Source organism: Salmo salar, chromosome 01, assembly GCF_965601325.2.
Source record: "Salmo salar chromosome 01, fSalSal1, whole genome shotgun sequence".
In the NCBI taxonomy this organism is placed as follows: Eukaryota; Metazoa; Chordata; class Actinopteri; order Salmoniformes; family Salmonidae; genus Salmo; species Salmo salar.
Window position 1 is genome coordinate 172,719,652 of NC_138291.1, and position 25,914 is coordinate 172,745,565.

The 25,914-nt window shown below is 42.8% G+C and overlaps 1 protein-coding gene across 2 annotated transcripts; it reads right to left on the reverse strand.

The window, feature by feature from the left end:
• Positions 1-25,914, reverse strand: lmnb1 (lamin B1). Of its 2 annotated transcripts, none has more exons than XM_014144025.3 (12): positions 25,737-25,914; positions 25,069-25,448; positions 11,903-12,059; positions 10,863-10,988; positions 5,820-5,990; positions 5,211-5,336; positions 4,661-4,881; positions 3,949-4,177; positions 3,067-3,171; positions 2,677-2,796; positions 2,147-2,251; positions 1-1,888 (listed from the first exon to the last, which is right to left on the reverse strand). In XM_014144025.3, exons 2-12 carry the CDS (start codon positions 25,431-25,433, stop codon positions 1,847-1,849), a joined length of 1,767 nt encoding a protein of 588 aa, XP_013999500.3. In that variant the 5' UTR covers positions 25,434-25,448; positions 25,737-25,914; the 3' UTR covers positions 1-1,846. The 2 variants fall into 2 exon arrangements, with proteins under 2 accessions (XP_013999500.3, XP_013999495.3); XM_014144020.3 differs by having other exon boundaries at positions 25,657-25,778.

Below are 25,914 nucleotides of genomic sequence, written 5' to 3' on the forward strand. Positions count from 1 at the left end.
TAATGGAAATACAACAAAATCAATTTATTTTTTCATTAAAATGTGAAGGTTACAGAAAGTCAAACGATGCATGCATATGACAACAAATCTGATGGAGCAAAAAAAATGTTTTTAAAATCTTAAATGTATGCATATGACCGACGCCCAATGGCTTAAGAAATATTGGCAAGGAAATTTCAGTTTCTGAAAAGGTATGTCTAGTACAGCATAAAACAAAGCATTTTTGCATTCAGATTCATAAGTTAACATGAGTATACAGTCATGCTAAATTCAAAATTGATAAATCTTCAATTGATACTTCTTAAGAGTACAATCATGATTACAGACCCATTGGTTTGAGGAATAATGCCAAAACAGCCATCTTTAACTATTACTTGGCTGCTGGCTGAGTTTAATACAGATAATACTAACCCTTATGATACATTAAGCTAATGCCAAGCTATTATATGGACATTAAACCTGTACCAGACATGAATCCAGCAATTAGTGGTTTATTATTAAAAAAGGGCTCCTGGAAGAAAGTCTGACCAAGACAGCAGGTTCAAGTTAACCATTTCTGCATCAAAGCTGATGTGATACAATTAAATAAAATGAAAACAATTTTCCCACAGAGTCAACTGGTAGTATACAGCATTGTCTTGTAAAACAGTATTGGCTGTAGAATATCAAGTCAAATATATGAAGAGCATAGCAGAGACAGGACATTCTTCTCAGTAACCAGGTTTCCATCAAACCATTCCATGCAGATGAATGACCGGATGCATAAAAAGTTATGACAGGCCTTAAGGAAACAGCAAATGTGTCAGTAAAACGCCCCAATGTCGACAATAAAATATGCTAGGCAAGGCGAGATATTTTGTCAGTGAAATTGTGATAATTGCGGTTGAAATGCTTTTATGCGCAAATATTTGTATAAAAACCATCACGTCGCAGTAAACTTGGGAGTCACGCGATGTAGCCTACTTCCAATGATATAAAACCATCTTAAGAGTTGAATGCTATGGAAACGCATGTTTTCTTTTGTTCGATACAAACACATCGTCACGCACAGCCTTTTATCCACAGCAAGTCAGTTTGATGGAAACAGGTCTGGTGGGAAAATTGCCACATTTTTTCTATGCTGACTTTAGAATATTTGCGTGAAAATCTGTCACCTATTGGATGGAAACCTAGCTAATGGAACACTGACACCTTGTGATGTAGTGTGTAACGTTCAGACAAACTGCCAATACCTGCAATACCAAAAGTGGTCATCCATAAGTAGATGAATGCAGGACCATTTAGAAAAGCTGCGTGCTTCTTTCAAATTGGAAAGCTTTATTCTTTAGAGTTTCACAAACATTAACTACATTCCGAAGTATGCAACAACCTGGCTGTCTAACTAGTATCTGAGCGAGAGGGAAAAAAAACACGAATAAAATTACCTTCTATAAAAGAGGCCGTTAAAATGTTATATTTATCGAAAATCAGATGTAAAAACAAAACAAAGTCACAGCACCTCGAGGTACAGATTCATTCTGCAAGCTGCCTCTCCTGCACAGAGCTGTCCAAAGTAATACTCTACAAAAGAAACTACCGGGACTAGAAAACATTATTTGGTTCCGAAAAAATGCAAGTAGTGATGGTTCATTTTAAGATTACACATAAAAAATAATGTATAGAGAAAAAAAAAGTTCTACAATCTTGAGAAATGAGGAATTTCAAACTAAAAAGAGCAGAATAGAAATTCACACGGTTCTTATAATACACTAAAAAGATACAAAATAGTTCTGTGGTAGTTCGGTTGGCAGCTGAGACTGGTTGAGAGGGGGGGGGGTTGTGAAGGGGTGGGGGTGTACTGGTAAGATCACATTATGGAGCAACCCCTCTTGGCGGCACGTGGGTCTCCCTGGAAAGCCAGAAAACAATCACATTTCAGTCTATCTACACAATAAACAAAAAATATTTTGTTGAAAAAACTTGGATGCCAATACCACAGTATATTCTCGGTCAGTCTAAAACTACTATCAAACATGGCGATTTTTACAACAGTTTTGCGTGGGCTTTTTCTCAGTTATTTTCTTTCAGTCCATAATTACTCACAGTTCTAATCCAAATAAATATTTAATTGCTGAAAATAGCTATGTTATCAATAAAGTCCATTTACCTGCTGGTGGAAGAGATCTTCCTCAATGACCTCCACTCCCTCGTCATCCTCATCCTCATCTTCCTCCATGGCCGTCTTGTACGAGGTGCTCCTCCTGGCCACCTCCTAGAAACAGGAAGAAACCAAGGTTGTGTTCATTAGGCACCCAACGGAAGAAAATTGACTGAAACGAACAGGAACATGTCCAGCAAGAAATACTTTATTCGATTCCGTAAAAAAAAAAGTAAAACAATTCTACAGTGCGCCCTATGGAACGTAGGTGCGTTATGCCCCATAACATCTGATCCAGGGGACTAAGGAAAGCTGATTAGAATACTGCTCTGACAACAGCAGTAAAAGGTGGAACAGGGCACCACCTGCTGGTAAAAAAATAACTATTACAGCAGACTAGGGGTTGTTTATAGACGGGGCCAAAGACAGAAATATCATATGGGGCCCACTTTAAAGAGACAACTTAACAACTCAGGCCTCCATACGTCCTTTATAAGACTTGTATAAATGCTACATAAGGTGGATTAAAGGCTCTGTACCTCTCCCTGAGGGTTCAGCAGCAGCACCTGGACATCCTCCCCTGTGCCCCAGGACACCTGGCTCTTCCACACCAAGTCTGTGGGAGGGTTGGAGGCCACACCCGCATTGGACGCCCACACCTGGGAGAGAGAGAAAACACAAGTTACAAGGTTACGGGAATGTGATGTAAAGTAACTAAACAGGCTACAATTCTAAAATGAGATATTCTCCATAGAAAGTGCTCTTTAGTCCATGTCCAAGAAATCTGACCATACAGCCACTATCAAATATCTGCTTGTTGTTCCTCCTCAACATAGATTTTTCTAACTCTGCTTTACAGTGTTATACCACAGTGAAGCAACATAATATCTGCTTTCCTGTGTATTAACTAGCAGAAAATGCAGTCTTACCGTGACTTTCTGGCCTGCCTTCAGGACATATTTGGGGGTAAACTTGTAGGTGGCAGAGACTTCTCCGATGGTCCTGGTCAGCTCATAGCCCACCATGGCTTGGTTCTGGGGAAGAGGACACAAGTAAACAGAGTTCACTATAATAACTATATGTACCCTTTATTTACGGTACCACTGACATTAATCTCTTTTTGAAGGGAGCCATGAGGTTGATAAACTATACACTCAGCGTTAAAGTGATAATACCACAGGCTGTGGTTTAAGCTGTAGTATTTGCAGTCAGGGTTGGGGAATTGCAGTGGAACAACAATAATACAGATTGTATGAGACAAAATTAAATGTTATTGAAAAAGATGATTCTAAATAAAATTGAAAATGTATACTGGTTCTCTTAATTTTAAGGTTGTGACATTAGATTTGGGGAGGGAGGAGGGGTCACCAGAAATGCTGGAGAAAGAAATGGGGTCCCCGCAGCGAGTGGGAGTTGTTAGGCTTAGATGCAGTTGAGCACCTTGTCATGTCTGCACCACACATACTCAACACTATGGATGTGTTCCAGACAATCTGCAAAGTCATGCACCCTCTCACACCTGGATAAGCGTTTCAAATGTCAGTGACAGCATCGATAGGATATTGCAATCGGACGCACAAATGGTTTATAGACGATCTGGAACACAGCCTTCATTATTAAATAACAATTTGTTCTTAACTGACTCGCCTAGTTAAAGGTTACATTACCGGTGAAGTTCTGCTGTCAAACAAAAGCAACATTTGTCTGAGCGCACACTAATGTTTGAGAACAAATGCAAACATTCAAATGTATGCGAGAACATTCGATAGCACAGTGCGAGTGTGTGCATCCCACTCATCTGCCACCCTCACCTCATTGGCGGTGTTGTGCAGGCGGATGAACTTCCCGTCAGTGTCGAGCTCATCAATGCACACCGGGCCGGTGGTCGAGGCAGAGTGGGCGATGGAGACGGAGCTGCTGGCCTCCTGCTCTTCCACATCCACACGTTTTCTCTTTCCCCGGGCGGTACGCACGCTGCGAGAGCTGGACTGGGCACGGGAGACGGTGACACGGGACGACGGGCTGGGGGACAGCTTCAGTCTAGTGAAGGGAGAGAGAGATTGGGTATGAGAGATTCATCAAATTAACACCATTATATTCTCGGTAACAGCTAGACGACAAGCTAGGAAGTTAACATTTCTCCTGCATGAAGAATCTACATAGACGTGTACGCATGTGTACATGTCTGGCCAGTTGGAACACTACCTACACAACTTTTAAACTCAACAAATCAGCCTGGGACCTGACCCAGAACAGGAGAGGAGCCAAACGTTGAAGCGCTCCACTCCAAAGAGAAGATGACACTGATTGTATCTGAATTATGTGTTGTCTCCCCTCCCCCCCTCTCTGTATTTGTGCTCACCCTAAAGTCAATTTTTACATCCACATTCATGCAGAACTTTATGTGTGTATACAAGTGTGACTGTTGCATGAGTCAGCATAAGTACATGTATGAGTCACTCTCCTCCCTCCAGTAGTTTCCTGTAGGCATTGATCTCTGTATGTGTCTCTCTTCACCCTCACCTCTCCTCCTCTCCCTCCAGTAGCTTCCTGTAGGCATTGATCTCCATGTCCAAGGCCAATTTGACATCCAGCAGCTGCTCGTACTCATCCAGCTGCAGCTGCATCTTGGACCGGATCTCCGCGATCTCCCGCTCCTTCTCCCCCAGCATCCTGCGGCTGGTGTCCCTCTCCTGGGCCAGGGCTGACTCCAGCTCGTGGATCCGGTCCTGCCATCCACGGGTCTAGAGGAGAGATATTTTACAGGTTAGGGTTGTGTTCAGTGGGACACACAAGTTAAACACATTATGTGTTCAGGTAGTACCTCCTTTCACCTGAACATTGTTATTCCTGTTTTATTCCTGTGTAACATTACTCCTGTATCCTCCATATCATCTCACCCCTTTTTGCATTCTGGCTAGTTTAAGTATCAGACTCTAGTCCAAATCATCAACCTCTAAAAAGTAATTGGATAGCATCATAACCATTGTCAGTAGATAGTAATAATGGTACAACCGTCACCTCAAATCATGTAAAAACACCTTTCCAATACATTTGATTGATGAGGTCTCACCTCTTTCTGCATGCTGGCCAGCTGGGCGGCTAGGCTCTCCACACGCAGGCACGACTCCCGGAGCTCCTCACGGGCCATGCTGGCCGACGAGCTGTTCATCTCCGACGACAGGCGCACGTTCTCCAGCTGCCCCCGGGTACACAGGAGGACAGAGCAGAGTTAAAATGGGTTATGTGGGTACAAACAATGTTCATTTCACACATACGGAAGGATGGATAGTGCAACGCCTCACAAAGAGGAAGTGAACGTCACAGAGAGGGCTTCCTGACCAGCCAGAGAGGAAGTGCAACACCAGAAATGGGTCTTTTTAGATTTGCTGTGTAACACTGCGCTTGATGACGTGACTTTATTGGTATCCAACAACTAGTAAGTTTGATACAGATTTACATGCAATGTTCCCAATAGGTCACCCCAGCATGGCGAGACCCACTGGAATGAGGTTTACTTTATGGTCAATTCCACAGCAAGTCAGGAACAGAATCTCCTAAAAGCCTTGGTATATGACCAAACAATAAATGGGACCTCCAGTCTGCATCAAGGATGTTGTGTTTCTGCCTTGCACCTTGGCGACAAGTTAACAGGTAGGTGTGTGTGTGTTTTCTGTCTCACCTTGGCCACGTAAGTGTTCTCCATCTCGTCCTTGTACAGTTTGACCTGCTCGTCGTGCTGCCCCCTCATCTCAGTCAGGGCCTGGGCCAGTTTGAACTCGTACTCCACAGCCCGGCCAGAGTCCACCTCCACCAGACGCGTCTCGTGTCTCCTCCGTGTCTCCTTGATCTCCTACAACACAGACGGGGGGGGGGGGGGGTTTAGGGGTCATTGTAGCGATGCGTCTGCCCTGCTGTGGGTTCCTCCATTCCTCAGAAGACCCTTTTTAAAGGAAATAGTACCTATTCAGTATGGGAATTGTGACAGAAGAGCCCATACACTAAAAACAGTCTCAGACGAAGACATGTGACTTTAAAAAGAGCTAATGTAGCCTGAACGTTACCTAACAAACTCACCTTCATGAAAAGGAGAAGACAACACTTTTTAGATCTCAGCCTCTGCATCTCAGAGGAAGCAATAAGAAACAACCCAAAGGGAACCTGAGTGGCGCAGCGCTCTTAGGCACTGCATCACAGTGCTAGAGGCGTCACTACAGACCCGGGTTCGATCCCGGGCTGTATCACAACCGGCTGTGATCGGAAGTCCCATAGGGCGTCGTTCGGGTTAGGGGAGGGTTTGGCCGTCATTGTAAGTAAGAGTTTGTTCTTAACTGACTTGCCTAGTTAAATAAAGAGCAGCCCAACAAATGAGCCAACAAACACAGCCATGTTCATGATCTCCAGGTCTTCACTTTACAAACATAATGATCGTGAAAAGTAAAGTTTTTTGATTAGTGTTAATCAATTCATACCTTCAGAGTAATAATTATTACCATTATTCTAATTTTAGTCTTCAAGTTATTGTAAATAACTCAAGTCAAGCCTTCTTTGAAGACCAACTTTGTCCAAGAAAGGACTGTTGCCCTGTTAATACTGTCATAGTATAAACTGGGTGGTTCAAACTCAATGCTGAAAGCAGTGGTATATCAGACCATATACCACGTACGACAATACATGTATTTTTACTGCTCTAATTACGTTGGTAACCAGTTTATAAATCAAACCTTTGGGGTTTGTGGTATACTTATTGCTTAAGTAAACCCTACAACTTGGTGCCTCAAAAGTTCAGTCAGTATTGGACAAAGACAAAAACAAAAGATGGTCCACGGCAGAGCCATGAATTTAGAGAGTAGGGACATTGAGGTTTCTGCATTATGATGCAGTTAAATGACACTACAACATTCTATGGCAGCCATGTTAGCTCCCCATTAACATTACATGGGGAACATAAAAATACAAAAAGATATGTAACAATGTCTATAATTAGAACCATATTCTAAAAGTTAGCCCAACTCTAAATACATGGCTCTGGTTCAAGGTAGTGCACGCACTTTCAGGGAAAGGTGTGTGACCATATGGCACTCTGAAGGATGTGCTTAGCAATATAACGCTACAGGCATGTTGAGACTGACCACATGTGAGGGGTGGCTTGTTTTACCATAACATTGTGCCGTACTCAACATCGCATACTCAATTGTTGCGTCCAGAGGACACAGAGTCAAGTCTGATCAGAGTGATTGTTTGACATTGGACAAGTAAAACAAACCACATTCGGACAACTCAAATATATATTCTTGTTGTCCGTCTATATATACTGCTCAAAAAAATAAAGGGAACACTTTAACAACACAATGTAACTCCAAGTCAATCACACTTCTGTGAAATCAAACTGTCCACTTAGGAAGCAACACTGATTGACAATAAATTTCACATGCTGTTGTGCAAATGGAATAGACAACAGGTGGAAATTATAGGCAATTAGCAAGACACCCCCAATAAAGGAGTGGTTCTGCAGGTGGTAACCACAGACCACTTCTCAGTTCCTATGCTTCCTGGCTGATGTTTTGGTCACTTTTGAATGCTGGCGGTGCTTTCACTCTAGTGGTAGCATGAGACGGAGTCTACAACCCACACAAGTGGCTCAGGTAGTGCAGCTCATCCAGGATGGCACATCAATGCGAACTGTGGCAAGAAGGTTTGCTGTGTCTGTCAGCGTAGTGTCCAGAGCATGGAGGCGCTACCAGGAGACAGGCCAGTACATCAGAAGACATGGAGGAGGCCGTAGGAGGGCAACAACCCAGCAGCAGGACCGCTACCTCCGCCTTTGTGCAAGGAGGAGCACTGCCAGAGCCCTGCAAAATGACCTCCAGCAGGCCACAAATGTGCATGCGTCTCCTCAAACGGTCAGAAACAGACTCCATGAGGCTGGTATGAGGGCCCGACGTCCACAGGTGGGGGTTGTGCTTACAGCCCAACACCGTGCAGGACGTTTGGCATTTGCCAGAGAACACCAAGATTGGCAAATTCGCCACTGGCGCCCTGTGCCCTTCACAGATGAAAGCAGGTTCACACTGAGCACGTGACAGACGTGACAGTCTGGAGACACCGTGGAGAACGTTCTACTGCCTGCAACATCCTCCAGCATGACCGGTTTGGCGGTGTGTCAGTCATGGTGTGGGGTGGCATTTCTTTGGGGGGCCGCACAGCCCTCCATGTGCTCGCCAGAGGTAGCCTGACTGCCATTAGGTACCGAGATGAGATCCTCAGACCCCTTGTGAGACCATATGCTGGTGCGGTTGGCCCTGGGTTCCTCCTAATGCAAGACAATGCTAGACCCCATGTGGCTGGAGTGTGTCAGCAGTTCCTGCAAGAGGAAGGCATTGATGCTATGGACTGGCCCGCCCGTTCCCCAGACCTGAATCCAATTGAGCACATCTGGGACATCATGTCTCGCTCCATCCACCAACGCCACATTGCACCACAGACTGTCCAGGAGTTGGCGGATGCTTTAGTCCAGGTCTGGGAGGAGATCCCTCAGGAGACCATTCGCCACCTCATCAGGAGCATGTCCAGGCATTGTAGGGAGGTCATACAGGCACGTGGAGGACACACACACACTACTGAGCCTCATTTTCACTTGCTTTAAGGACATTACATCAAAGTTGGATCAGCCTTTAGTGTGGTTTTCCACTTTAATTTTGAGTGTGACTCCAAATCCAGACCTCCATGGGTTGATAAATTGGATTTCCATTGATTATTTTTGTGTGATTTTGTTGTCAGCACATTCAACTATGTAAAGAAAAAAGTATTTAATAAGATTATTTCATTCATTCAGATCTAGGATGTGTTATTTTAGTGTTCCCTTTATTTTTTTGAGCAATATATATATATATATACACACATATATATATATACACACATATATATATATATATATACACACACACACACACACACACACACACACACACACACACACATACATATATATATATATATATATGTTTTTTTTTTTAAATCACTTGTCTAGGACAAGCGTTAAGCCCTGTATACGATATTTCTATACCTGGTTCACATAAGATACACTACCGTTCAAAAGTTTGGGGGTCACTCGTTTTCCATGAAAACAGATGAAATTAGTTGCAAAATGAATAGGAAATATAGTCAAGAAGTTGACAAGGTTATAAATAATGATTTTTAATTGAAATAATTGTCCTTCAAACTTCGCTTTCGTCAAAGAAACCTCCATTTGCAGCAATTACAGCCTTGCAGACCTTTGGCATTCCAGTTGTCAATTTGTTGAGGTAATCTGAAGAGATTTCACCCCATGCTTCCTGAAGCACCTCCCACAAATTGGATTTGCTTGATGGGCAAATTTTACGTAGCATACGGTCAAGCTGCTCCCACAAAAGCTCAATAGGGTTGAGATCCGGTGACTGTGCTGGCCAGTCCATTATAGACAGAATACCAGCTGACTGCTTCTTCCCTAAATAGTTCTTGCAAATTTTGGAGCTGTGCTTTGGGTCATTGTCCTGTTGTAGGAGGAAATTGGCTCCAAAATGCCATACCACAGGGTATGGCAGGGTATGGCCTCCACCATGTTTGACAGACGGTGTCAAGCACTCCTCCAGCATATTTTCATTTTTTCTGCGTCTCACGAATGTTGTTCTTTGTGATCCGAACACCTAAAACTTAGATTCATCTCTCCATAACACTTCTTTCCAATCGTGCTCTATCCAGCGTCAGTTCTTTTGCCCATCTTAATCTTGTATTTTGATTGGCTAGTCAGATATGGCTTTTTCTTTGCAACTCTGCCTAGAAGGCCAGCACCCCGGAGTCGCCTTCTTCACTGTTGACGTTGAGACTGGTGTTTTACGGGTACTATTTAATGAAGCTGCCAGTTGAGGACTTGTGAGGCGTCCATTTCTCAAACTAGACCTCCCACTTTCTATTCTGGTTAGTGCCAGTTTGCGCTGTTCAGTGAAGGGAATAGTACACAGCGTTGTACCAGACCTTCAGTTTCTTGGCAATTTCTCTCATGGAATAGCCTTCATTTCTCAGAACAAAAATTGACTGACAAGTTTCAGAAGAAAGTTCTTTGTTTCTGGCCATTTTGAGCCTGTAATCAAACCCACAATTGCTGATGCTCCAGATACTCAACTAGTCTAAAGGCGGCCAGTTTTATTGCTTCTTTAATCAGAACAGTAGTTTTCAGCTGGGCTAACATAATTGCAAAAGTGTTTCCTAATGATCAAGTAGCCTTTTACAATTATAAACTTGGATTAGCTAACACAACGTACCATTGGAACACAGGAGTGATGGTTGCTGATAATGAGCCTCTGTACGCCTATGTAGATATTCCATTAAAAATCAGCCGTTTCCAGCTATAATAGTCATTTACAACACTACCGTTCAAAAGTTTGGTGTCACTTAGATTTTTTTTTAAATTAAAGCAAATCTTATGTCCATTTAAAATAACCTCAAACTGATCAGAAAAACAGCATATACATTGTCACCTTTCCCCTTAGTTACCCTTGTTAAGCAGTCTTTATACTGAAAACTGTCCACGTCAACCTGCAGTGGTGTATACTGTGAGATTTGCATTTGCTGCACCAAACATTCCCACTAAAAGACAGCTGTGCTATAACTAAATGGTGAACATAAAAACAGGCATACGAATGTGAACATGTATATAGCTAATGGAGGTGTTGGACAGTTCTCTGACCTCCTCGAACATGTTCTTGCGGAACTCCAGCTCCTCAGACAGGCTCTGGTAACGGTTCTCCAGGTCGATGCGAAGCAGAGTCTCCTCTCCCAGCTGCTTCTTGGCGGAGATCAGGCCAGCATCCAACTGTAGGAGAAGAACAAGAGGGTTAATACGTGAATGAGTTCTAATCTACTGGATGTTTTGAAGTTGTGGACTATGAAAAGACGATGGAGTCAAATTGTCAAAATAAAAGACTGTCAGTAACGTGCGATGTTCAAAATGTTGCAGATAGTAAATGGCAAAGAGGATCTCTAATTCTGCAAAGTTGAAATCCGATATACTGAATAAGGCTTAGGAAAGAACAAGACTGGGTACGTGTGTGTGCAGGAGCTATAGGAGAATGGGCTCATGGCTGGAATGAAATGATTAAAACTTTTTTTTATATGTTCGATGTGTTAGACTCCGTTCCATAATGCCATTCCAGCCATTACACTGAGCCCATCCTCCTATAGCTTCTTTTAACAATGTAATTAAGATGGAGGAGAGTTGGATTGCCCCCTTCTGGTTAATGATGCAAAATCTCCTCAGATAAGGTCTCCATCCAAATGTCTATCAAAATGTGCTCAGCTGCTGTGAGATCTGTTTCAACTCATCTTCCAGGTGCATTTCTTACAAGTGCTGCATGCATGCATACATACATACATACATACATACATACATACATACATACATACATACATACATACATACATACATACATACGATAGTTGGCTTCGTCAACAGTAAGTTTCACTCAAGCAGCAATTGAACTATTCAATGTAATCATTTTGAAAACAAATTGTATAAAGATGATTGAATTTAAACATGGCAATTTCAGTGCAGCTAGTTATCAATAGGCTGACCAACAGCTGCCATGACAAATCACAATCTTGACGATAGGAAAAAGTTAAAGACAACGTAAACAGTAACTTATCTTTGCCTGATCCATACTGCCATCACTTTGAGGAAAGCCTGTTACAAATTAAAAGTATCGTTATCATCATCAGATGATGGTTTACCTCCTGGACGGTTCCCTGCAGATCAGCCAGGCTGGCTTCCAGGGCCCTCTTCTCTGACAGTGTGGTGGCCAACAACGCTTCCTTTGAGTTCAGCTGGGTCTCCATGTCCCTGAGCCGGGCCTGGGCGCCAGCCGCATCAGACTCCTTCTTGGCAAAGCTGCAGGAATAAGTGGAGGCACAGCAGCATTGAGTACGGCCCAGCCATGGTGGTAGTGTGTGAGGGAGCCTGGCACCCCAATGGTGGAACAAGCTCCCTCACGACGCCAGGACAGCGGAGTCAATCACCACCTTCCGGAGACACCTGAAACCCCACCTCTTCAAGGAATACCTGGGATAGGATAAAGTAATCCTTCTAAACCCCCCTTAAAAGATTTAGATGCACTATTGTAAAGTGGTTGTTCCACTGGATATTATAAGGTGAATGCACCAATTTGTAAGTCGCTCTGGATAAGAGCGTCTGCTAAATGACTTAAATGTAAATGTAAATGTGTGTGTGTATTAAAAACGCCAAGAGGGGATTTCAATGACTGAAGTCCATTGTTTTGTATAAATAATCGTCATAAGGTGCCTTTTGAGTAAACACACGTGAAACATATCGGCAACGTCAGGCAACGTTGCATACCATACCCTTGTAGAGTTGGTTAGTTAGGATGGCGAGAGTCGTGATGTCATCAGATCAGACACGAGGCCTGTTGTCTTCAATTGAAATAGCATAAACAGTAGGGTTGCAAAAGTCCATTGGATCTAAGGATTTCTTACTGGTAAACCATAAAGTCACAGTAAATTGGACATTTAGGTGAACTAACCATTTAAAACTAGCCTGGTTAAAGCCGACAATGTTAATAATGAGCGTAGATTTTAGTCGTGTTTACCCAGGCTACATATAAACAAACTGTCAAACGTAAACAGCATCTCAATGTATTGCATAAACTATCCTGTGATTTCACTGAAAGGAAATCTGCCATTTCTCATGCCATAATTCAAGCGCAGTGGACGGCCATATTTGGTTTGAGATTGAATGTGGAGTTTGATATTAATCTGGAGTTCCTGTGCACACAACTGACTGCTCTGAGTAGCAGAAGGGGAAACAGGGTGAGGTTATTCTACTGGCTATTTGTTGAGGCTCATATCTAGACCGCTCTGTATGAAGGCTCCAGATGAGACGAACATAGCAGTCCTTCTCTGGGGCGTGCCCTCCATATACAATACTGCAGAGTTCACGCTGTGTACTGACGGGTTGAACGCCCAAAACCACTCCCTTTTCCTGGGATAAATAACAGAGAAACCGGTAAATTATAATAAATTATTTATATGAACAGCATGGCGTGAAATGGAACTGTTAAATGATACGTGATGTCTAAAACTGGCTTCTCCACAGCCTCTGCATGATGAATCATCAACGCTCAGGGTTTGACTGACTTGTTGGAAAGGTGACATCCTATGACAGTGACACGTTAAAAGTCACTGAGCACTTCAGTACGGGCCATTCTACTGCCACTGTCTACGGAGACTGCATGCTCGATTTTATTACACCTGACAGCATCGAGTGTGGCTGAAATAGCCAAATCCATACATTTGAAGGTTTGTCCACATACTTTATGTTGTGTACTTTAATAATACTTTTGAAAGACAGTTCCGGTTTTTGGCGGGAAATACTGGGTTACACGAGTGGCCCAGCAGTCTAAGGCACTGCATCGCAGTGCTAGAGCCGTCACTACAGACAACCTGGATTCGAACCAGGGTGTATCACAACTGGCCGTGATTGGGAGTCCCATAGGGCGGCGCACAGTTGGCCCAGCATCGTCCGGGTTTGTAAATAAGAACTAGTTCTTAACTGACTTGCCTAGTTAAATAAAGGCCAAATATTTTTTTTTAATAAAACCCGGGAGAAAAGTGATTTACTCTAAGGACGGAAGATTTGTAAAATAACAAGAAAATATTTAACCCTAGTACTGACTAGGATCATAGGAGTAAATACGTGTCTGAAGGTCAATGTAATGGTGCTTCTGGAACAGTAGAGAGTTCAAGGGAAAACGGGTGTGGAGTTTTCACCAGTAGCCACTGAGGATTTTACAAACATCACATGACGTAGGTGTAAAGCTTTGCGGATGCCAGGTGTGTTTGAAATTAAGATTTTAAAAAAAGGGAGGCAAGGTGTATATCCGTCAGTGGGAGGGAAGCATTCCAGCCAAGCGCAGGTGTTTTGTGTCTGGATTCAACCAGTGTGGCCTCTTGCCTGACTGGCAAACCATGACATCCATGTTACACATGGACATTTCTGGTTAAATTAAGTGTCTGTTTCATCTTGTTCATCCATTCATGCCCGTCTGCATGGTATGTTCTGAGAACGGTGGAACCTTAATGATTAACCTCTCGGGTAGGGGGCAGTATTTTCACATCCGGATAAAAAACGTACCCGATTTAATCTGGTTATTACTACTGCCCAGAAACTAGAATATGCATATATTGTTTGATTTGGATAGAAAACACCCTAAAGTTTCTAAAACTGTTTGAATGGTGTCTGAGTATAACAGAACTCATATGGCAGGCCAAAACCTGAGAAGATTCTGTACAGGAAGTGCCCTCTGACCATTTCTTGGCCTTCTATACCCTCTTTATTGAAAACAGAGGATCTCTGCTGTAACGTGACACTTTCTAAGGCTCCCATAGGCTCTCAGAAGGCGCCAGAATGTTGAATGATGACTTTGCAGTCCCAGGCTGAAAAACAGTAGCGCATTTGGATAGTGGTCGATCTGAGAACAATGAGACGGGGCGCGCGTGCACGTGAAGAGTCCATTTTACATTTTCAGTTTTTGAACGAAAAAGACGTCTCCCGGTCGGAATAGTATCGCTATTTTACGAGAAAAATTGATTTTAAACAGCGTTTCACATGCTTCGAAGTACGGTAATTGAATATTTTGAAATGTTTTGTCGCAACATGCGTCCGCGCATCACCGTTCGGATAGTGTCTTGAACGCAAGAACAAAACAGAGGATATTTGAACATAACTATGGATTATTTTGAACCAAAACAACATTTGTGGATGAAGTAGAAGTCCTGGGAGTGCATTCTGACGAAGAACAGCAAAGGTAATAACATTTTTCTTATAGTAAATCTGACTTTGGTGAGGGCTAAACTTGGTGGGTGTCAAAATAGCTAGCCCGTGACGGCGAGCTATCTACTCAGAATATTGCAAAATGTGCTTTTGCCGAAAAGCTATTTTAAAATCTGACACCGCGATTGCATAAAGGAGTTCTGTATCTATAATTCTTTAAATAATTGTTATGTTTTTTGTGAACGTTTATCGTGAGTAATTTAGTAAATTCACCGGAAGTTTGCGGGGGGTATGCTAGTTCTGAACGTCACCTGCTAATGTAAAAAGCTGGTTTTTGATATAAATATGAACTTGATTGAACAAAACATGCATGTATTGTATAACATAATGTCCTAGGAGTGTCATCTGATGAAGATCAAAGGTTAGTGCTGCATTTAGCTGTGGTTTTTGTGACATTATATGCTAGCTTGAAAAATGGGTGTGTGATTATTTCTGGCTGGGTACTCTGACATAATCTAATGTTTTGCTTTCGTTGTAAAGCCTTTTTGAAATCGGACAATGTGGTTAGATAAAGGAGCGTCTCGTCTTTAAAATGGTGTAAAATAGTCATATGTTTGTGAAATTGAAGTAATAGCATTTAAGGTATTTGAATATCGCGCCACTCGATTCCACTGGCTGTTAAGTAGGTGGGACGATTTCGTCCCACATACCCTAGAGAGGTTAAGTTAGAAATGCATGTGTCGGTGGTAAACATACCTTTTTTCCCTGTAGCACAACTACAAATAGGGAGTGCTTTCATAAAATCTAAAATCTAAAATATTCTTCGACCTCACTGACTTCGCATTGTTGGGGTTTTTCACTGACTTCGCATTTTTAGGGTTTTTCAAAAAGTATCAAGCAAAAGATTGGCTGTTGGGTGACCCGGTTTTGGGGGTAGACTAGTGTCAATAATATTCTCCCTCTCGACTTGGGGCATGAGGTATGCGTAGGTAGAAAACACTGGAATACGGGGGGGGGGGGTGTCAGGTATTTCACACACAGCTGAATGCAGGGGGGAAATGTCTTAAAGACACAGGCCTGTGAGAAAAACAGTCGGGGGGGGGGGGGGGGGGGGTGTCACAGTCTGTTGGTCACAGATACCTTAAAAGTTGGTGCGTGGATCAGAAAACCAGTCAGTATCTGGTGCGACCATTTGCCTCATGCAGCGCGACATCTTTGCATAGAGTTGATCAGGCTGTTGATTGTGGCCTGTGGAATGCTGTCCTACTCCTACTCAATGGTTGTGCGAATTTGCTGTATATTGGCGGGACCTGGAACACGCTGTCGTACACATTGATACAGAGCATCCCAAACATGCTCAAGGGGTGGCATGTCTGGCGAATATGCAGGCCATGGAAGAACTGGGTCATTTTCAGTTTCCAAGAATTGTGTACAGATCCTTGCAACATGGGGCCCGAGCACTATGCTGAAACATGGAGGATGGCGGCGAATGAATAGCACGACAATGGGCCTCAGGATCTTGTCACGGTATCCCTGTGCATTCAAATTGCCATCGATAAAATGCAATTGTGTTTGTGGTCCACAGTTTCTGCCTGTCCATACCATAACCCCACTGCCACCATGGGGCCCCCTTTTCACAACGTTGACATTAGCAAACCGCTCGACCACACAATGCCATCTGCCGGTACAGTTGAAACCGCGATTCATCCATGACGAGCACGATTCTCCAGCGTGCCAGTGGCCATCAAAGGTTACCATGCTGAAGACGACGAGCTTCCCTGAGACTAATTTCTGCACAAACTGTCAGAAACCTTTGGTTGTGCAAACCCAGTTTTGTCAGCTGTCCGGGTGGCTGGTCTCAGACGATCCCCCAGGTGAAGAAGCCGGATGTGGAGGTCCTGGGCAGGTATGGTTACACGCGGTCTGTGGTTTTGAAGCAGGTTGTACGCTCTGACGTCATCATTAGCATAACTTCTACCTTGTTTGCCATGGCATTAGCTAGCGAGCTAACCAAGCAAACCAGATGACAGGTTTGATATATAGCTAGCTTTCAATATGACCTGGCCATTAAAATTCCTGCTAGCTCACGTTAGCTAGCTAGCATGTTTAAACTTATTGCTAGCTAACATAACTAGCATTTGAGGGCTGACTTCTTATAAGTTTGTGTGGTGCAAAAATTAAGGAAGGATCCAGCTATGGTGGTAATTTCTGTCATGTCTGACTACTGCAGTACGGCTTGTCCATGTGGTAGCTAACAGCAACAAGTCCAGACGAGCTATATAAACGTTGTGTCAGCATCCAGCAGTGATCAGCTTGGTGGTTGCATAGTAATGGCGTCACTAGACCGAATTCTAAATCGAGTTGGCACCAGTCGTGAAACTGGGCTGCACTGGCCTAGGTTTCCCTTGACCCAGCTCGAATTTGGCCCTAATTTTAAGTGCCAGTGGAAACAGGGCTTTATTGTCCTCAGCACAAGGTGCACCTGTGTAATGACCATGCTATTTAATCAGTGTTAATATGCCACACCTGTCAGGTGGATGGATTATCTTGGCAAAAGGATAAATGCTCACTAACAGGGATTTAAACAAATTTGTACACACAATTTGAGAGAAATAAGCTTTTTTTGTGCATATGAATTTTTTGGGGGGGGACTTTTATTTCAGCTCATGAAACCAACAATTTACATGTGTTGATATTTTTGTTCAGTATAGAGTATTCCACTGACATAACCCAACAAATGCAACACGTTGAAAAGTACACGAGAGGTGGCCAAGCACTACTGTTTTAAATGCAAGCAAAGCAGCTGCTTGCTTGCTTGGTTGGCAGAGCTGGACAAAAGGCCACTTTCTGTAGGAAATGGACTGAACAACTGGTTCAAAGAAGGGGACTGAACACGGACATCTTGCAGCTGCCATGTCACTCTTTGCCGAGGGTTGAAAAGCCATTATATATCCAAGACGTCCTGCCACCACAGCACACAACCTCCAACCCACCCATGCCATCCACTGAAAGTACCCAGAGTACTGGAGAGAAGAATTCATTAGAGTAGCAAAACTTCAGACAGACCCTGTTTCAGAACTGGTCAAATATGACTCGTGTCAGAGGACTTTCATGCATGCATTGACTGGGCAGAACAAAAATGTCTTCATTAACATGCCATACTATGACATGAGTGCACAGTACACAAAAAATATTGCCGTTTTGAAACTGCAGTAAAAGCACAGTAACTGCAGTCGACTGTGGTATTTTGGATGCAGTAATTACAGAATAACTGCAGTTACACTGCAGTTGAACTGCAGTTACAGTGCAAAATTAATGCAGTAAAAAATATATATATTTTAGACGCAGTACTTGCTGCAATCTTTTTAAGGGTAGTCCAATAGTTTAGCAAAACACTATATTTTGAGCAAATGTAACTTTCAACTAGTCTAGTTTGATTTTCCCAAGATGTGGGGTATTTGTTAGAAGTTTGTCAACATTACACTATAATGAGAGTGGTAGGTCAAGTCCACACACAGTTTTTTGGGGGGAATTCGTTTTAAAAATATATCAAACCCAAAACTATGCTTCATGAGATCTAGAGGGTACTGGGTTGGCAAGAGACCGTTGGAGACTGGAGTCAACGGCGCACATGCTGCATCAGGATTACTGGCAAATAATGGGCATCTGTTGTTCAATGTAATCTTCCAACAGGTGTAGAGTCTGTGCTTTATGCTTCAGTCAATCAAAATGGCTTCCAACAACACTTCCTAGTTCAATTAAAGATTTCACATGTGTTGCCATACTTTGCCAAGAGGGAGAAAGAAAATGATTAGCCTAGGCTGTAGAAAATGTGGTACATTTCCAAGTTGTGTGTGAAAGGAGAAGTTCTGGAATGTTCCCTTTGCGAATCACAAGTAGAACTGCATTTCTTAAATTGCTACGTCCCAAAGTCTTGAGGGCAAATATGCATAGCTGTGCAAAGCCACTAGGCAGATGTTCTGAGGAACCAGTAAACCATGTGTTTGCACACACTTCAGTGCAACTGCCAGCTACGTCATCTTCAGCGATAACTCATTAAAATCTTCATAGTGGAACGAGTAACGTTCTAACGTTAGTCTAGACTACAAAATGACAACATATGGCCACCATCGTTTTTATGGAGCACAGGTGTTCAAGCACTAAAGAAATCAAAAGCTTATTTTTGCCCTTTTATGCTAACTGACCGTCTTCACCTCTTTAGTCTTAGTCTATTTAGTCCTAAACGATCATCCCTTTCAAACCAAAGCTAGGTCTCTTCCATCCCCAACATGCAGGTTTTCAAAAACATGTGGCATGTTGATAAGTGTGTTTTTTGCAATGTGCTAAAGCTTAATCAATTACAGTGACACACTGTTAGCCAACCTCTGATTCAAATGGCATGGAACAATAAACCTATTCCAAACAGAAGCAGGCAGGAGGGCTGGGAGACATTAAGGTGTCTTAACTCAACCTTCCACCATTTTGGATTCTGAGCCATTTTTTGCACCCCTCCATCAGCAGACTCATCCCTTAATTGATGGCTTTATACACAGTTTGACCCTTTATATATGAATAGGGGTGGTTGACCAGATCCATAAGAGAAACTGTTTTTATGCCATTACTCCAGGTCATGTGGTGGAATGCTATGCAAAAAATTCCAGGTGCAGGTACATCGAAGGCTGGTTCTGCCTTGAATTAGCAGGTCTGCTCAACACTTGTCCTACCATCAAAAATAAACTCAGCAAAAAACAATCCTCTCACTGTCAACTGCATTCATTTTCAAACTTAACATGTGTAAATATTTGTATGAACATAAGATTCAACAACAGACAAACTGAACAAGTTCCACAGACATGTGACTAACAAATGGAATAATGGGTCCCGAACAAAGGGAGGTTCAAAATCAAAAAAGTAACAGTCAGTATCTGGTGTGGCCACCAGCTGCATTAAGTACTGCAGTGCATCTCCTCATGGACTGCACCAGATTTGCCCATTCTTGCTGTGAGATGTTACCCCACTCTTCCACCAACGCACCTGCAGATCCCAGACATTTCTGTGGGGAGGATGGCCCTAGCCCTCACCCTCCGATCGAACATGTCCCAGACGTGCTCAATGGGATCGAGATCCGGGCTCTTCACTGGCCACAGCAAAACACTGACATTCCTGTCTTGCAGGAAATCACGCACAGTACGAGCAGTATGGCTGGTGGCATTGTCATGCTGGAGGATCATATCAGAATGAGCCTGCACGAAGTGTACCACATGAGGGAGGAGGATGTCTTCCCTGTAACGCACAGTGTTGAGATTGACTGCAATGACAAGCTCAGTCCAATGATGCTGTGACACACCGCCGCAGACCATGACAGACCCTCCACCTCCAAAATCGACCCTGCTCCTGAGTACAGGCCTCGGTGTAACGCTCATTCTTTTGACGATAAACACGAATCCGACCATCACCCCAAGTGAGACAAAACCACGACTCGTCAGTGAAGAGCACTTTTTGCCAGTCTTGTCTGGTCCAGCGATGGAGGGTTTGTGCCCATAGGCGACGTTGTTGCCGGTGATGTCTGGTGAGGACCTGCCTTAGAACAGGCCTACAAGCTCTCAGTCCAGCCTCTTTCAGCCTATTGTGGACAGTCTGAGCACTGATGGAGGGATTGTGCGTTCCTGGTGTAACTTGGGCAGTTGTTGTTGCCATCCTGTACCTGTCCCGCAGGTGTGATGTTCGGATGTACCGATCCTGTACAGGTGTTACGTGGTCTGCCACTGCGAGGACGATCAGCTGTCCGTCCTGTCTCCCTGTAGTGTCGTCTTAGGAGTCTCACAGAACGGACATTGCATTTTATTGCCTTGGCCACATCTGCAGTCCTCATGCCTCCTTGCAGCATGCCTAAGGCACATTCACGCAGATGAGCAGGGACCCTGGGCATCTTTCTTTTGGTGTTTTTAAGAGTCAGTAGAAAGGCCTCTTAAATGTCCTAAATCTTCATAACTGTGACCTTAATTGCCTACCGTCTATAAGCTGTTAGTGTCTTAATGACCGTTTCACAGGTGCATTTTCATTAATTGTTTATGGTTCATTGAACAAGCATGGGAAACAGTGTTTAAACCCTTTACAATGAAGATCTTTCAAGTAATTTGGATTTTTACGAATTATCTTTGAAAGACAGGGTCCTAAATAAGGGACGTTTGTTTTTTTGCTGAGTTTAAATGCATGTGTGGTGCAGGTACAATATTAGTATTAAGTTCTAAACTGCAACCTGGTCCATAAAATGAAACTAGAGACCCTTGAATATTGTTCATATTTTTCAAATGGAACACGTGCAATATGCATCCTTAGAGATAACTACATTACCATGTGTACTGTAAATGCATTTTGTCAACAGTAGCCTGCTGTTCAGGAAGTACCATGTGTTAACACTCCCCAATAGATATCTATATGGAATAGTAGTATTTGTGTGAACTTATTCCCTTTATTGTTGTTCAAATTACCTCTTATAGGCTAAGAAAACCTGCCACGTGACTGTATAATCACATGATCAGGAGTAGTACACAGAGCTTAATTACTTCTGAATATTCAAATAGCCCATCTGGTCAGTCTTCCAAACTGACCCCAGCCTAGTGCTGCCCAGAAAAACCAAGCCTTTTTTATCTGGCAACAGAGTATGCAAATGAGCAAATAATTGGATAAAGCATCAAATTTGTATAGTAGAAGAAATAAGAGGCAAGGTGGTTTGCGGACTATAGACCCCTATCCAGTTCACAACACACTGACGTCACGCAGATATGCGCGCAAACTCTCAGTGGCAGTAAGACAACCACCGCCATCTGTGCCCATTCAACATAGCCGGGATTTACATTTTTATTACTTCTAAAAAGAATTTTGGGATTCTCATACGCTTACGATGTTTTGATTCTTGCTTCAGTCGCTAAGATTATATTTGGTTGTGATCTTTGCAAAATAACTATTTTGGATCCAGCAGTTGTTAGCTAGAATGCTAACGCTCATTTATATTGTCTGTAGCAAAAGTCAGACAAAGAGCCATTTTACTGGTTGAAGTGTTTTTTAAGTATAATAATTTGCGATGACAAACATTAAGCAGTACAGCATTAAAATCCAAAAGTAGTGTGAAATGCACTCATAAGCAACATGTAAACATGTAAAAAGAAACTCAAAAAAGTTCTGGGACACTAAAGTCCAAGGAGAATAAGAGCACCTCCTCCCAGCTCCCCACATTGGCAGACTCGACAGCCTTGGTTTCTCAAATTATTGCCTCGCCTGGTTTACCAACTACTTCTCTGATAGAGTTCAGTGTGTCAAATCAGAGGGCCTGTTGTCCAGACCTCTGGCAGTCTCTATGGGTGTGCCACATGGTTCAATTCTCGGGCCGACTCTCTTCTCTGTATAGATCAATGATGTTGCACTTGCTGCTGGTGATTCTCTGATCCACCTCTACGCAGACGACACCATTCTGTATACTTCTGGCCCCTCTTTGGACACTGTTAACTAACCTCCAGATGAGCTTCAATGCCATACAACTCTCCTTCCGTGGCCTCTAACTGCTCTTAAACGCAGGTAAAACTAAATGTATGCTATTCAATCTATCACTGCCCGCACCTGCTCACCCGTCCAGCATCACTACTCTGGACGGCTCTGACTTAGAATACGTGGACAACTACAAATACCTGGGTGTCTGGTTAGACTGTAAATTCTCCTTCCAGACTCACATTAAGCATCTCCAATCCAAAATTAAATCTAAAATCGGCTTCCTATATCGCAACAAAGCATCCTTCACTCATGCTGCCAAACACACCCTCGTAAAACTGACCATCCTACCGATCCTCGACTTCGGTGATGTCATCTATAAAATAGCCTCCAACACTCTACTCAACAAACTGGATGCAGTCTATCACAGTGCCATCCGTTTCGTCACCAAAGCCCCATACACTACCCACCATTGCGACCTGTACGCTCTCGTTGGTTGGCCCTCGCTTCATACTCGTCGCCAAACCCACTGGCTACAGGTTATCTACAAGTCTCTGCTAGGTAAAGCCCCGCCTTATCTCAGCTCACTGGTCACCATAGCAGCACCCACTCGTAGCACGCGCTCCAGCAGGTATATCTCACTGGTCACCCCCAAAGCCAATTCCTCCTTTGGTCGTCTTTCCTTCCAGTTCTCTGCTGCCAATGACTGGAACGAACTGCAAAAATCTCTGAAGCTGGAGACTCATATCTCCCTCACTAGCTTTAAGCACCAGCTGTCAGAGCAGCTCACAGATCACCGCACCTGTACATAGCCCATCTGTAAACAGCCCATCTACCTACCTCATCCCCATACTGTATTTATTTATCTTGCTCCTTTGCACCCCAGTATATCTACTTGCACATCTACCATTCCAGTGTTTAATTGCTATATTGTAATTACTTCGCCACCATGGCCTATTTATTGCCTTAACTTACCTCATTTGCACTCACTGTATATAGACTTTGTTTTCTTTTGTTTTACTGTATTATTGACTGTATGTTTTGTTTATTCCATGTGTAACTCTGTTGTTGTATGTGTCTAATTGCTACGCTTTATCTTGGCCAGGTCGCAGTTGCAAATGAGAACTTGTTCTCAACTAGCCTACCTGGTTAAATAATGTTGAAATAAAATAAATCAATCAATAAAAAGAGAGGCTATTTTTGCTGGTTTTCTAAGAACTCCTCCTTGATCTGCCGCCTTCATGCGACAATGTTTGCAAACACAGAAAGGGTTTTACTGTAAACTCTGAGATGGGAGAAATCATACTTTTAATTGATATGAATGTAGTGGTTGTTTCTATTCTTAGACAAACTCAAGGATTGTAAGTGTTTGGATACTATCCAAATGAGTCTCAACCTCTAATATTCTAACTGTAACCAGCTGGTAGAAATTTGTCGTACTGATTTTAAAGTCACATGTACCTGATACTTTGTTCGCCCTTAACACCAAAACAAGTTCATGGGAAGCAAGCATAAACAGTCATTCAGACTTGTCAAGTGACTTCTACCCACCTCTCGTACCATTGACTTACAGCATATACATGCAGCCAGAGTGTGGATAAGGATAGTGGACAGTTCATGTGGTACTGTAGTAAATTCCTACAACATTCATCATAATCATTGGCTCATTTCATTCCCGTCTTCCTTCGATGACTATGAATAATTGTTGTGGGAATGACTACTTCTGAATCCTCTCCCAGACTCAAATAGCTCTGGGCCATCTACACACACCCATCTACACCTTACCACAAAATTCCCTGCATTTTTTACAGCTTACAACTTTATAGGCAGGAAGTTAGTAGAGAGAAAAGTAGAAAGTGAAGTGACCAAGCCCAAAAGCATTTACAGCACCAAGGGCTCATATGTCAAATGAGATGGGGCTTGTAAATTAAGCATTGCATTGTAAGGTCTACACCTGTTGTAGTCGGCACATGTGACAAAATTTGATTTGAAAAGTCATGATTTTGGAGTCCACTTTAGTAGGCTACTATATAAATGATGTTGTATAAGAGTTTATATTGTATCATGTTACTTTTTGATAGAAATCAAATGACAAACAATGAGTTTGTATACACTTGAGTTGTATTTTGACTGGGCAGTGGTCGCTTGGAACGGCTCAGATTTCAAGATTGAGACAATGACGTTATGAAATCCATTCAACCGTTAGGATGGGGGAGGGGCGCCTACCTTAATTCCTATCAAAAAGGTGTGGCACTTGGAAAAGTCAGAGTAACACCCATGCTTGCACTTAAACGGACTCAATAGAAAAACAAAAACGAATAAAAGTTGTACTGTTTGTATACATTAGTGTTCTACTAAAACCAGTTATAAAAGGGAACAAACCAACGGTGTGTTTTCAATGTAGGCTACTTGTTCACATTCTCTTGGGTAGACCATTCGTGAACAGTAAAGAAATTGGATACATTTGAAACAACTTTACCGAGGTTATCTGTCTGATGTTGCAACCACTTGGCTCCAATGTTGCAATTCACTGTGTTTTAAGTGTACAACACTTCGGCGACAAATCGGCATATTTTCACATAGGCCGAATTTCAACAAATGTTCTCGTAAATAAAATGTTACTTACTTCTGCAATAACTGCTCATGGTCGGATTTGATCTTTCCCAATTCAATCTGCAACCTCGCGCGTTCTTTGGCGGTGTCATCGAGAGATCTTCTAGCGTCAGCGAGCTCGGTTTCATACAGTGATTTTAAACCAGTAAGCTCCCGGGTTCTTACGTCTTCCTTCTCAGAAATCTGCAGGTGAAGAACGCTGTTTTCGGACTCTAGACTCCGGACTTTGTCGATATAAATGGCTAGACGGTCGTTCAAATTGCAGAGGTCTTCTTTCTCCTGCAACCTGGATATCCTCGTGGGGCTCAATGGAGTGCTACCGGCGGCAGAGCGGGTGCTTATTCTTTGGCCGGCCGGAGTTGAAGTTGCGGTTGCCATTATGAAGCAAAAATGCTGAATCAAATAGAGAAATATACATTCAATTAAATACGGTTTAAAAACGACAAAATATATATATATTAAACGGTGGGAAAATTATGACCACGGCAAAGCTGTAGGACATGAAATACAGGTCGCCTATCCGCTAACCTAAGCAAAAAAAATAAAAGGCTACAAAATATATCAATTCACAACAGAAGGAAGTAAACCAAAAGTAGCTCACATAAAGCAATATAAAGCAGGCAGGCGGTGGAATGGGGTTAGAAATATAAGAAAGCCGCAAAGCTCATGCAAGTATCTTACTTTGTCTCAACCGAAAGAAAGCAGGCTTGACGAATATGGCCGCTCATGAATATGTAAAACTAACGTGACTTCAACCAACCAATGGTAACATGCAACGCAATATGTCCTTTCAACTTTAGCATTCGAGACAAAATTCAAAATAGATGGAATGCGTTTTCATGCTGCGCATCGTGTACTC